This window comes from Azolla caroliniana, unplaced genomic scaffold (genome assembly GCF_043228905.1).
Source record: "Azolla caroliniana isolate FFs.n. ecotype wild unplaced genomic scaffold, voAzoCaro1.0.p SCAF_16, whole genome shotgun sequence".
Classification (NCBI taxonomy): domain Eukaryota; kingdom Viridiplantae; phylum Streptophyta; class Polypodiopsida; order Salviniales; family Salviniaceae; genus Azolla; species Azolla caroliniana.
This window is the reverse complement of record NW_028230451.1, coordinates 2,767,759-2,781,772: the sequence shown is the minus strand read 5'-3', so window position 1 is coordinate 2,781,772 and position 14,014 is coordinate 2,767,759. Positions and strand designations below refer to the sequence as shown.

The window sequence follows — 14,014 nt, the reverse complement described above, 5'->3', positions numbered from 1 at the left end:
TAACATTCGTTTTCCTACGTTGGAAAACGAATGCAAAAGTTATCCAAACATTCTTGTGTTTTTTCCCCATTTTTTTAATGTTTTTTTTTTCATTTTTAGGCTTTTCTACCTACCTCATAATAAATAGTTAATCCAAAAGTATAGTATTTATCATTCTTGGAGGGTGTTTTTCTTTCGCAAATGATTGAACCATTCCCAAATGCGAATGCATGTATGTTGCGTATGGTTCATATTATGCTTGAGAGTTCATAAACGGTTTGGTTTGGTTTTTGTTTTATATCAACAGTTCGGTTCGGTTTCTTTTCCTTTTAAACCGAACCGAACCGTGCCCATAGGAGAATGGGGCATTTTTGGAAATAACGAGAACCTGGTTCTCTTATGCTTTAGCAAAACCTTAGCGAGTTTAGAGATGATGAATCGAAGGAGAAAGGGGCATTTTTCAAATAACGAAAAACATAGTTTTCTCATGCTCTAGCAAAAACCCTTAAGAGAGTTTAGAGAGTTGAGAGAGACAGAGAGAAAGAGAGAGAGAGAGAGAGTTGAGACTCGAGAGGGAGCGCTTTAGAATTATAGGAGATGTGGGCGACTGCTGTAAGGCTGTTTGCCAGAACAAACCCTAACCCTAATTTTAGAAGCAGAAGTAGTCTCGGAAGAAAGAAGGCAATAGACCCTAAAGTGCCTACTGAAGAAGCTTTTCGATTGGCTGATATACTCCATAACGTTCTCCACAACAATGGCCCTCTTACCGTCTCTGCTTGCTGGTCCCATGCCCAGGTGAGTAATTCCGAATTATCCCTGTGCAATGCTTCTAATACTCTCAAGAATTTGATACTAGAATGGTGCATTACGCAGTATCATTAGAAGTAAGTCCCATCAGAAATGGAGAGTGTAATGCCCAAATCTGAATTAATTAGATAGATCCCGAATTTAATTGGTTCTTTGATTACTTTAACAACGTGTAAAGATGGCGTTGTATCTATACATGTATCTACCTGTATCTTTGTGTGTATGTTGATTCATTAAGATACTAGACCAGCAGCGAAAAGGGAAAGAACTTCTAGGATATTCAAAGGTTGAAAGGTCGGCTATGTTTAATCAGAGAAAGAAGATGGCACTGACGTTATTCTCTGATAGAACTACAAAAGGCAAATTTTGGTGGATTCCACTTCAGATACTTTAAAAAAGGAAGACCTCACGCGTGATCGATTTGATGATCTGGAGAAAATTTTATTTAAACTTGTACGTTGGTTTTGCATGCTAAATTCAGTGTTTGCTGAATTAAAGTTTGAGATATTGGCTACTTATAAAAGATAGTGATGAGAAAACAGGAAAGAGTTCTCCAAGTGATGGTTGCAAATGTCTTAAATTAAACCATCACATAGTTTGTTGACGATTATATCCGACAAAGTGTTCATCATTTATACTAAGTTGAAAATGGATTCTTATCAGGATTTAGGTTTCAAGAGCAAAAAACATATGAAGGTCATGTTGAGGTGGATGAAAGAAAGACATCGGCTCAAAGTTCTTGGTACATACAAATGTAAAAAGGTTGACGACGAGGACTTTTTCAGATATGCCACAATATTTTACAATGAAGCTTCAGACAAGCTCGAAAAACCATGATACACAGACATGATGTACTCACTGCCATTGGAGTCTTGTGAATATACAGAGTAATCAATATACTCATATTGCACCTAGTCTTGAATGATGGCTAGACGTGTTTGAACATCAATTGGTATTATGTCCCTGGTGGAGTGATTCCATCCTTTTTAGTTCAGATAAATATTCTGTCTTGTGGAATGATTCCATCACCCATTAGTTCATAAATGTATAGGCTTTCTTGTGGGCATGTCCTATAACAACAGATATACCGTCCTTTCTGCATTTGATAGTTTATTCCATCTATGAATATGAATGTCTAACATGGATTGTCAGACTGAACCTCTCTCACCCCAATATTATGGAGCGTAAGTATTGTTCTTTCTGCATAATGGTGATACTAGTTGTATGTCTATTGTTATTGTCGTAACTAATCATTTTTTCAGTACTTTTGTTTCTACCCTTATGGATCAAATTGTAAATCAGATTTATCGGCCTCAACTAACCATCTTACACTCTAGCACACTTCTAACCTGATTATGCTTTCATTGAAAATCCATCAATTTGTGATATTCCCCGTGCTTATACGTCTTAGATAAATTGTTTAGTCCTTTATTTTTTGTGAATATCTTACAGGGCTTGTAGGAGAATCTGAGGAGCAATTATGTTGTACTCTTTGATTGCAAGTAAATTAGAATTCCCTAATTTGTTAGTAGAAAGCTTAAACACTACCATCCAAATTTTATAATGTCTGTATGTGCTCGAAAAACAAAAATGGGCCACTGGAAGTTGGATTGTATTGAAAAATGAAATGAGTGAATAATGTGAACACTTCCATGCTCTCCTCAAACTTATAGATTATGTGAACCTTTTATCAGGAAGTAAATAGCCATACATGAATTATTATCTATGGTGAATATGATGTACAAACAGGTAATATTCACATTTAAATCGTTATTCGCAAACAATCATGAATATGGAAAAAAATGGTTATTCGTAGAGAATGACGCTAACCTTTCATTATGGATAATTCAAATGTACTTAATACTCCATTCTTTCTCCAGTTAATGTGGTAACTTGATAGCCGATATATACATCTTTGTTTGGTTACCTCCTCCACACAAACTCAAACCACCCTTCCAATTTAGAGATTTTAAGTGCTTTTACAAACATTATTGATTTTGAAAAGGATTACTTAATAGGAAGGTGTTTTCCATAAATACATGGGTACGAGCATTATATGCCAATCACTTCTACAGACATTACTTTGATCAGTTTTGTGGCTCATGAAGCATAATATGCATAATGGATAGAAAAATGCACTTAAGTCAGTTCTTTCTCCAATTAATGTGGTAACTTGATAGTCAATATATACATCTTTGTTTTGGTTACCTCCACACGAACTCAACCACCCTTCCAAGTTGGAGATTTTTAAATGCTTTTATAAATATTATTGATTTTGAAAAGGATTACTTAATAGGAAAGTGTTTCCTTAGGAGCATTCTTTGCATACTACTACAAACAAACTTCAATCAGTTTGTGGCTCATGTTAGCCTATCCATGCACATTTTATATTTATGTTGATTCATCTCTTAGTATTCCAATGCATATTGCACCACAACACAAACATTCCCCTAATCATTGCAAGTCCTATTGGCCAAAATGCAGAGGAACCAATAGGTTCATGATATTGATTTTGAAGATGTTTTGTTCACTACTGTTGACGTTAGCTAAAAGCATAGGACACGATTGTTTAGCACAAGTTTACCATAAACTACACCTGCAACATGATAACAGACATTAAACTACATTGATTATTGACTAAAACAGATTATTTGATAGGTTAATGATACTGTAACTATTATAGAAAAATAGATTGAAATATGAAAGAGAAATGAATCATCTGAACATGGTTTTTTTCTAAAACTTTATTTCTTAAACAAATGTTGCAGAGAAGTCCATAGGGTAGAAAGAATATCTTCCTTTTTAGGTGGCTCAAAATGGTACAACAATTTCACTATTTATTACTGGCATTCTATCAGCAAAACAACCAAATAGCCATTTGCTTTGCTTTTGTTCGGCAGAAGCAATTCCTGACAATTCGAATCAAAATCTTATCACATCCAAGGATCACTTCAAGATTTACATGTTACAGAACTCAAAATCTGTTTCCCTGCCTATTCTCTCAACATAATGACCTAAAAGGTCTGCAGTTCGTTAAACATCATTTCTATATTCTATCATGTGTCCTCAGTATTAAGGCCCACAAACGTGCTGTTGAACAGTAAAACCAAGGAGAAATGAAACTTCTTAATCTAAACCTATTCCCCACCCCTCAAAAAACACATATTCATGGACCTTGCTGCAAAGCCCTGTCTGTATTCATTCCTTTAAAGAAATTGTCTTCATAACAAAAATGTGGAAATATGGTGGCCTCTGACGCATTCATACACTTTGATTAGCCACTGCCTTTTCCTGCTAGTATGTGTCTTTGTTGGTGTTCCTTGACTTTGTAATTGATTACTTCCATAAACAAGTCTGCATCTAACTCTGCTCTTTTGCTGCCATAGACAGCTCCTTGAACACTTGCTAAAGTTTTTGCTATCTCGCGCCCTGAAAATCCATCCATTTTTCTTGCAGCTTCCCGGATGATATTATCAGTTATGCCCTTTAACTCAATTTGGTCTGGTTTACCCCAGATATTTGAAGTCCAACTACCCTTTTCCTTGGTGTGAGCTTGTGTGATGTATCTATCTAGATAAAGCTTCAATAGTTTTACACGCTCATCTTCACCTGGTAATGGAAATTCAATCACCTCATCAATCCGGTCAGTAATAGCTGCATCAAGGTCACTCGGTCGATTAGTTGCTAAAACTAAAACAACATCTCTAGATTGGTCCCCAGTGCGATACAATAGGGCGTTAAGTGCACTCCTTTGAGCTTCACTAGTAGTTTTGTTACTTCGTCTAAAACAAATAAGAAAAGGCAGGATCAAAACAAGAAGGGTATACAAAAATGAAGGACTTAAAAACAGCTGTTCCACTATTTAAGACAGTTGTATTCCATAAAAATGCACAATGATTGCTTTGACATCAAAAGAATGCATGCATACATCTCAAAAATGTAAGAGGTCGTTTTCTAAGTACGGAACAATATATTTGTTACTTACTTGCAAAGAAAAGCATCTGCTTCATCAATAAAGAGAAGTAAGCCCTTTCTAGAACCTGCAGCCCAATTAAAAAGCTCGTGTATTTTAGTAACTGCCTGAGGTCCAAGAGGTGCAACATCACCACCAGTCATAAGAGCATATTCTAAACCCTGTCAAACAAAATCACTGCACTATCAAAGAGAACAAATCTATAGGAGAACAAAAAACTTCATGATCATTTTTTGTTATCAAAAGCAAATAAAATTCTTAGAGAAGGGGGAAAAATCACGTTATCCATTTTGTTACCAACAAAAACAATAATATTTATGAGGACGAAAAATCACAATCCATTTTGTTACCGATTTTCTAGCAAGTTGTTTAGCAGCCATTGTCTTTCCTGTGCCTGGTGGACCATAAAAGAGCATGTTACGGAAAGGAGCTTCATGTAATTTGGTGTTTGCTGTTGCTGCAGCAAGTTTTTGTATCCTCTTATGTAACGCTGGATGTAAAATCACATCCCCAAAGCCGTCTCCACCTTTCATCTTCTTTGCAGATTCACCTGCATTGTCTTTTCCAAAAAGAGAGGTCATGCGCTTTTTCATGTCAGCAACTAATGGTGACCACGGATATTTTCCTCTTGACGACTCCCTGATTAATGAGGGCTGCCCTAAAATCCGATCGATATAACTCCACATCACTCGAGAGCCTTCTCTGATTATTATATAAAAAACTATTAGAAACTAAATCAGAATTGCAGATTGCTGATTTGCAATGCTAAAAAATGCTAAAATTTCTTTCATACTACAACAGAGCAAATTCAGACCTTGTAGTATAAACACCTGCGGCAAGGGCTGTTACCCCACCTACAGCAATAATCAGCTTCTCACGATCTGTTACCAGGTCCTTTAATCCACCTGCATAGAAACCAGACAATTCATTTAATGATAGCTCTCAGACACATACATGGTAAGGTAGTTTAAATTCGTTTCAAAGCAGCTTCAGATACTTAGACAAACAGTTAAAAAGAAGCTATTACTTAAAGACAAGCAGAGATTGTTCAAAAACAATCAATCCATAAAATTAGATTTAAGAGTGGTCATGGTTAGAAAAGCTTCATAAAAAAGTACCCACTCCCAGATAATGTCGTCATATCCCTGCATTGAGCACATTCCCATTCCTAATCTCGTGCCTATACTCGCTACGTGACTTTGATATTCTTTGCAAAAATGATGATGTTTTTGCTTTTGACAGCCTCTACTTGACACGCAAACTCACCACTACTATACAATGAGCTCCATCTATGCGCATGCAGAAAAGAATCGAGTAATGTCACGACACAAAATTCAATATGTTGAGCTAATGAAGACCCTAATGCTCCTTTATTGACTTTCTCTGTAGGCACCTCATTATCCAAAACGCAGACCAAAATATCTCCAACTGCAGATTTATGCCTTATTAACAGAAACATTGGTGTAATCCTGGGGAATGCTGGTGACGAATTTTCGAGAGGCCCACAGCACTTTAATTTCATGCTTGTACCTCCTACTACATTAACTGCTGCTATAGCATACTTAATCATCTTTGTTCATCAAAATATGATTCAGGAAATCAGCATAAAAGATAAAAGATGAGAAACATACTTCCTATGTGACCAAATGTAGTATTAATGGCAGCCAGCCATTTGTCCTTTTCTAGATTTGCCTGCTGCACAAGCAATCTTCGGTTTACATTCTCTGCCAGTTTAGCTTCATGGGCCCTTCCCTCTGCCTCAGCCATTGCTCTGATTCTGACGGTCTCTCTTTCCATTTCCGCCCGCTCCTTTTCTGTCCGCCTTTGCTGAGCTTGAATTTGCTCCTCTGTTTGGCGCCTTAACTGCTCTTGCCGTGCTGCTGCCTCTTCTTGCATTTTCACTAGTTCTTGATCCCTTCCTCTTTGAGCTTCGTGTTCTGTCTGCGTAAGAAATCTTGTTGTTTTAAGGAATTCTTGTGAAGCATTGTGATGTAAGAATAGGAGAGACCAGAAATATACCTGCATACGTTTTCTCGCTAGATCATCTTCATAACGAGCCATTTGAGCCTTTGTTTGTGCTTGTTGCTCAATAAGTTTCCTTTGATCCTCATACATTGCTTGTTGCTTTTTCTGACAGCAAGATTACAGTTCCTACAGTAAGCATTCCTTGCATTCCACTATTGAAATGCCAGAAAAAGGCCAAAACACATGTAGCAAGATAACAGTTCCTACAGTAACCATTCCTTGCATTCCATATTTGAAATGGCAGAAAAGAGCTAAAAATAAACATGTGGATAATATCTAGAACTAGATGGATTCACGTGAAGAATTTGCTTAAGAAGTTCCTAAAGACAATGTCATCATGAAGTCATTTCCCCTGTTAAGGGTTTTTACTATTTCGAGCATGAATAGTACAATAGATATACGGACCAGTGCCAATATCCGAAGTACACATTTCTCAATTAACTGAATGAAGTAACATAGACAGAACAAATGCGTGGATCACTTACAATTTCCTGGTGAACCTGAAAAGCCGCATATTCTGCATTGCGAGTTGCTTGTTGTGCAAGACGGGTCTCCTCCTGTTTCCGCATCAAGTCGAAAACCTATAGTGCACAACAATATAAAGCTGTTGTAATCACCAGGTGTTCTATAAGATTCACATAGATATAACATTTTGTTTCATTGACATCTTTGGCCAATTGAAGATGTTAATATAACATTTCTCTCTAACTGAAGAAGAGATACTCAGTTTATGCTTTTGTACTAGCTAACTCATTCATGAAAATAGGATAAGCTTGTTTCTCTATATGTTCACAGACAAGCTTTTCTTGCACCTCTTTCATGTAACATTGGTCACATTCGGGAGACGATGAAATCATTTTAAATGCTCAAGTGGACCTAATTTTTATATGTCGATTGTCGGTTTCATAGGTCGTATTTGACCTCCCAAGGGGGGGAATAAGATCAATATGTACATCAATTTATCTGTCTAACTAGCTCAAAAAGGTAGAATATTGAAACCTTTTTGGAGTTCGCCGAGTTGTTTATTTCTCGGAGGACTCGGGCACCGCGTTCAAGTGCCTCGGGATCAAACGAGACCTTCGATTCCTCCTGCTCCGCCTTCTTAATATCTTGGGGTGGAGAGCGCGGCTGCTTGTTGCTGCTTCTGCTGCTCTTTCCTCCTACTCCCTCTTCGTCTCCGTCTTCTCTGCCTTCAGTTGGGGATGGCGTTCTTCTGTTGGAGAAGAAAGGGAAGAAGAAGGAAGAGGGTCCTTCAGCCTGACCCGTGGCAGAGTAGGCAAAGGCAGACAAGAACCCTCCCGCAGCCATGGCGGCTGTCCTGCCCATCATCGACCCCGACTGCTCTGCCTCTGCTCTTCCTCTGTACCTATACCTCTTCTTCTCTATTTGCTTTTTGCTTTCTTTCTTCACGAATATTATACTTTCATTTACCAATCAATCAAAGGGAGGGAGAGGAGGGGTTTTATTTAGGTTTTTGGCCCCAACGTCCCATGTCTCCATTGATTCTACTTCACCCTTTTGGACACCCAATGTCCCAAGCCTCCATTGCTTCTACTGCACGCCCTTTTGGACACCCAAAGTCCCTAGCCTCTCCATAGGTTGCACTGCACCCTTTTGGACACCCCAAGTCCCAAGCCTCTCCATAGGTTGCACTGCACCCTTTTGGACATCCCAAGTCCCAAGCCTCAATTGGTTCTATTGCACCCTTTTGGACACCCAATGTCCCAAGCCTCGAAAGGAGGGGGAGGAGGGGTTTTATTTAGGTTTTTGGCCCCAACATCCCATGTCTCCATTGATTCTACTGCACCCTTTTGGACACCCAATGTCCCAACCCTCTCCATAGGTTGCACTGCACCCTTTTGGACACCCCAAGTCCCAACCCTCTCCATAGGTTGCACTGCACCCTTTTGGACATCCCAAGTCCCAAGCCTCAATTGGTTCTATAGCACCCTTTTGGGCACCCAATGTCCCAAGCCTCAAAGGGAGGGGGAGGAGGGGTTTTATTTAGGTTTTTGGCCCCAACATCCCATGTCTCCATTGATTCTACTTCACCCTTTTGGACACCCAATGTCCCAAGCCTCCATTGCTTCTACTGCATGCCCTTTTGGACACCCAAAGTCCCAACCCTCTCCATAGGTTCCACTACACCCTTTTGGACACCCCAAGTCCCAAGCCTCTCCATAGGTTGCACTGCACCCTTTTGGACATCCCAAGTCCCAAGCCTCAATTGGTTCTATTGCACCCTTTTGGACACCCCAAATCCCAAGCCTCCATTGGTTTCTATTGCACCCTTTTGGACACCCCAAGGCCCAAGCCTCCATGGGTTCTACTACACCCTTTTGGACACCCAAAGTCCCAAGCCTCTCCATAGGTTGCACTGCACCCTTTTGGACACCCTAAGTCCCAAGCCTCCATAGGTTGCATTGCACCCTTTTGGACACCCAAAATCCCAACCCTCTCCGTAGGTTGCACTGCGCCCTTTTGGACACCCCAAGTCCCAAGCCTCCATCAATTCAATCGATTTGATACACTCCCGCATCGTTACTCCATACTTCTTGTCTCCTGTTCGGTTTTCTATCAAACTATCTTCATTAGAGTTTCTTATATTTGAGACAATTCGACTATGTCGTTGCTCTAATACTTCTCTCATCACCTCGTCGTTCCATGTTCGGTTTCTCATCATCCTACTATATTTCTACCAGCCAATCCACTTCCATCAAGGTCTTGTTTTCTTATTTTTTAAACCCTAACCCCTAAATCATCTCGATTATGTGATTATGACATTGTTGTCTAATACATTTCTCATGGGCTTTGTCGTCGTCCAATTTGTTGGGTTGTCATCACCAAAGAGAAACGCGCTTGGATTATCTCTCTAGATGGGGAATCTCATCCATTACATAACATGAATCCATGACATGGTAACATGAATCCCATTAATATCCTCTTCTTTTGTGTGTCATTATAATCTTCATTAGGATTTATACCTTTTGACAAATTTGTTGCGAATAACAACATTGTTCTTTGTTACATCTCATTGCCTACTTATTTCGACATGATTTGTCCATGTTTGGTAAAAATATCATCACTAGAATAATGGTATTGTTTTCAATGCTTTTGATACCCTCGTTGTTTTGTATGTTCTCTCGTTTGGTTTATACTAGCAATGTTATTCATCAAGTGTGTCGCAACAAAGCAATGTCTTTATTTCACACTCTCATTGCCCCCTTGTTTCGATTTTGACACATAATTGTCCCATCTACTATCATCACATATATTTTTGTGTGGCGTCAATATGGATTTATAGTTTTTGCTACATTCTTTGTGATGACATCATTATTCTATACAAATTGCAACCTATTTCATTGTTATTTTATCATTACCTCGCTTATTTGATCTTAACCATTATTGCAATTTGCAACATCATTGTCACTAAAGTTAAATACTCGTCAATTAGAAACTTGGGAATTTAGGTTTTAATGTATTCCGTAATAAGATAACATTGATATCAAACATATACGTTTTCTATCATTTGATATTTTGCAATATTGTCTGAAACATCTTTGTGATGCACAGTGTTATCATCATGTGATGGTCCTCATAGCTTCCTTGCTACACATAAGACAATGATGTTTCCGTAAGGAATATATAAGATACGACAAAAACAAAATGTGGTGGCATTACACCACAAAGTCAACAACATAATATAAACTAGAGCAAATACCCTAATAAATAATGCATCACACTAGAAGTTAAATATCGACATATCTCGTAGCTTACAACATGATGAAATTTCATAACCAAATTATGTCACAAAGAAAAACAAAGTTTGAAGCATGCTTCTCGAATCCCAACTATGCTAGAAGTGAAAACACAATTACCTAAAACATATTCGCAAACTCAAACATCTACCCATGACAAAGTATGTCGTCAAATTAAGAAGGGAATCTCGGGGTATAATTAAATTGTCATGGACATCATTGCAAGACTTGAACATGGGTGAAATAATCATTGAATAAGAGTTGCAACCAATCAATGGTGAGTACAGTATGGAGGCACCAAACTGACCTAAGTTTAGGATTGATGTGGATTTGATAAAGAAGACTATATTAGGTTGTTGGAAGGAGATTCATGTCGTGTATGGTTTGTTTGATTGCACTTCAACCAAATTCAATAATGTATAGAGCCAATTAGATTAACATAATGTATAGAGAGGTAGGGTGTTTTGTGAATGCATGCATATTTTAGCTAGATATTTTGTTTTGAGGAGACAAGTGCCAATGGTATGAGAGTGAGAATGAAAGAAGTATTGTAATAGATGCCTTGTGTTGCCAATTACGCACAAGCTTTAACCTACCATCATATATCACACATTCTTCCAAATGTGTCGACCATGAAGACTAGCTAAGAAGTTTATATCATGATTGTCCCCATGTCCTAAAATTTTCCCAAACATTGTGATTCCCGTTCTTTTAGTCGAGAAACTACACGATGATCCCTAAAGTTGTTGTACACGTGCATGGTGGTGTTGTACATGCATAACCTACTATAATAACCCTTCCAATTTTATTATCTAGATTTAAATCATGTTATCGCTTCAGAATATAAGAAGATCAAGAGGGAGTTTGAAGCAAAACAAAAGGAAACAAGTGTTTAAGAAGCTATGTATGAAATTGCATGATTGTTTGTTAAAGCTCGTTACCATCGCAATGGCAAATGATTGATAGAGAGTAACAATTACCAACAGTTCAATTTGATTTGAGAGGGTCAAAATTGAACTGTTTAAATTTTTTGAAACTTGAATTTTTTGAAACCGAACCGAACCACGAAACCGTTAACATTTTTAAAACTGTTAAACCATTAAAACCGCGGTTTCATGGTTCGGTTTTGGTTTTCAACTTAGGTCAAATTTAAAATTTAAAATATTTCATTATAAAATGTTAAGATGTTCCTAAAACGTGAGAATAAGGTCTAAAAATGGAAAATTATTTAAAAACAATTGTTAAATTGCGGTTTCTGACTATTGAAACCAAACCGAATCGTTTTAACCATTAAGTCGTTAAGCCGTGGTTTCGCGGTTCAGTTTAGTTGCCAATTGTTAATAGAGAGTTGACAACAATAAAATAGTTAGAAAACAAGTGTTTAGCAAGGCTCGTGCGAGTTGCATGATTGTTTGCTAAAGTTGATTCCCATGGCAAAAGAACTTCAAATATCTTTGTACGGTAAAGCTTTCGTTGGAATGGATGATACCATGAGGTCCCATTGCCAACACATTATATCGCCTTCTTATTAATAATATATTATTTTCACAAAGAATAAAACATACAACGATGCGTTATACCCATATCAAATCTACATCTAAACATGATTACATGCTTTTAAAAGGCATGCCCACTTCCAAATTTTTGTCGCTTGATGATTGCTTGATTTTCTTTAGCAAAAGAGAAAAAGGTGACTCATGTGAGCTAGTAAAAATCTTCATGTCGTGTATGAGTATGAGTAGCCTTGAACATTATCCAACGACACAAAAGTATAATTGATTGTATGTATGGTCATTCAACCTTATCCATACATTATGCACAAGAATAACTAGATTTAGTTTCTTGTTTTGAATTCTAACAAGGTAGCACAAACTTATAAATATCCTTAATGCTACACTTAAAAAGCATTATGTTGGAGAATGTTCTCATGGCAACTATTTTTAATTATGTGAAAGAGAAATTGGTAGTAATGAAAGAGACGCGCGGATTCACGTAATCCTTTCAAATATGAAACCCAAAGCCTTTGTTTAATCCATTTTCCGTTTATATTCCCCAAGGTGTATGGTGCAAGTAAAAGTTCTATGAGCAAGCATTGGCGAGCTAGAACATTATGGACCTTCCGTTAGCGAGAAGCACGAGGTTAAAAAGTGTAATACAAATGAATGACACATAAGCTCATTAGGATCGAAAAAAATATCCTTGAGAATCACTTAAGAGAATATCATACTATAATAGTTAATCAATCATGATCTCCAACATTTGTTCCACATGTGTCGAAGACTCAGTTGTAAACAAGTGTAATTGATGAGCAAAGCGAAAAATTAACCTTTCTGATCTTCTCACGTCGTTGAAATAACAATGCAATGAAGACTGCTTCAAATTTTTTTGTTTGTTTGTACAAATGTACTAAGAGAACAACTTTCCCTTTCATGCATATGAAATAATAGGAAAATTGATGAAATTTATGTCAAGCTTTGGTACCTTAGATAATATCTCGAGCTTAATGACTCCAAATTTTTGACATTGAACAAAGGGGTGTGGGGGGGGGGTGGTGGTATGCCTGCAATACCTTGCTACGTGGAGCAAATCGATGCATTCGACCCGTTCACAAAGTGGCATTAACTTGCATCATTTGTGAGAAAAAGCGATGGGCAGGCAAAACTAGCTAATGTTGTTGCACCCTCTTTCAAGACTTACTGTATTGCATCGAATAGAGGGGTAGGCCACAAAAGAACCGGAGGACAGAATAGAAGGCAAACAGGAGCGGAGAAGACACATACGTTAACATGCGTCCTCCACATGGAACAATGTGAACGGATCGTTGGTTCATGAAAATGGGGCGGGGGGGGGATGCCGATCAACAAAGAGAGTTTGGTCACGCCTTGACTATGGTGATCATGTCGGAGGGGGATGCCGATCAACAAAGAGAGTTTGGTCACGCCTTGACTATGGTGATCATGTCGGTGTTTCCTCCTCCTCCTCCTCATCCTGGGGACACATGCATCCATGAGAACATATTGATATGCTATGATTTGATGTATGAAATCATTATCATGTATGTATTATTATGTTGTGTTGAGTACACATATGTATAATGTAATATATACATACAAAATTTACAATATCTGTGTAAGCTTTAAAACAGAATGTCTTGTCTCCACTATCTCTCTCTCTCTCTCTCTCTCTCTTTACTCTGCCTTCTCTCTGCTTCTCCTCCTTTTCCACACACACACACACACACACACACACACACACACACACACACATATACATACATTATTACATACAAACATACATACATACATACATACATACATACATACATACATACATACATACATACATACATACATATATATATGTAGCTCCGCCATCTCCATTTCTCTCTGTGTGTAACCCACAGAAGGGAAACTGAAGGCACAGGAAGAGTGTAGGAAGACAACCTACATCATCAATATAAGCTAAAGCTCAA

General features: G+C 37.9%; 2 protein-coding genes across 3 annotated transcripts; one reads left to right on the top strand and one right to left on the bottom strand.

Moving 5' to 3' along the window:
* Nucleotides 1–530: 530 nt before the first annotated feature.
* Nucleotides 531–2,044, top strand: LOC147853581 (uncharacterized). Its single transcript, XM_087331867.1, has 2 exons — nt 531–774; nt 1,450–2,044. Exons 1-2 carry the CDS (start codon nt 577–579, stop codon nt 1,621–1,623), a joined length of 372 nt encoding a protein of 123 aa, XP_087187993.1. The 5' UTR covers nt 531–576; the 3' UTR covers nt 1,624–2,044.
* Nucleotides 2,045–3,565: 1,521 nt separating this feature from the next.
* Nucleotides 3,566–8,146, bottom strand: LOC147853580 (uncharacterized). Of its 2 annotated transcripts, XM_087332207.1 has the most exons (8): nt 7,784–8,146; nt 7,270–7,365; nt 6,779–6,889; nt 6,391–6,700; nt 5,574–5,664; nt 5,110–5,461; nt 4,772–4,920; nt 3,566–4,568 (listed from the first exon to the last, which is right to left on the bottom strand). In XM_087332207.1, exons 1-8 carry the CDS (start codon nt 8,111–8,113, stop codon nt 4,061–4,063), a joined length of 1,947 nt encoding a protein of 648 aa, XP_087188333.1. In that variant the 5' UTR covers nt 8,114–8,146; the 3' UTR covers nt 3,566–4,060. The 2 variants fall into 2 exon arrangements, with proteins under 2 accessions (XP_087188333.1, XP_087188332.1); XM_087332206.1 differs by having other exon boundaries at nt 6,391–6,889.
* Nucleotides 8,147–14,014: the final 5,868 nt, after the last annotated feature.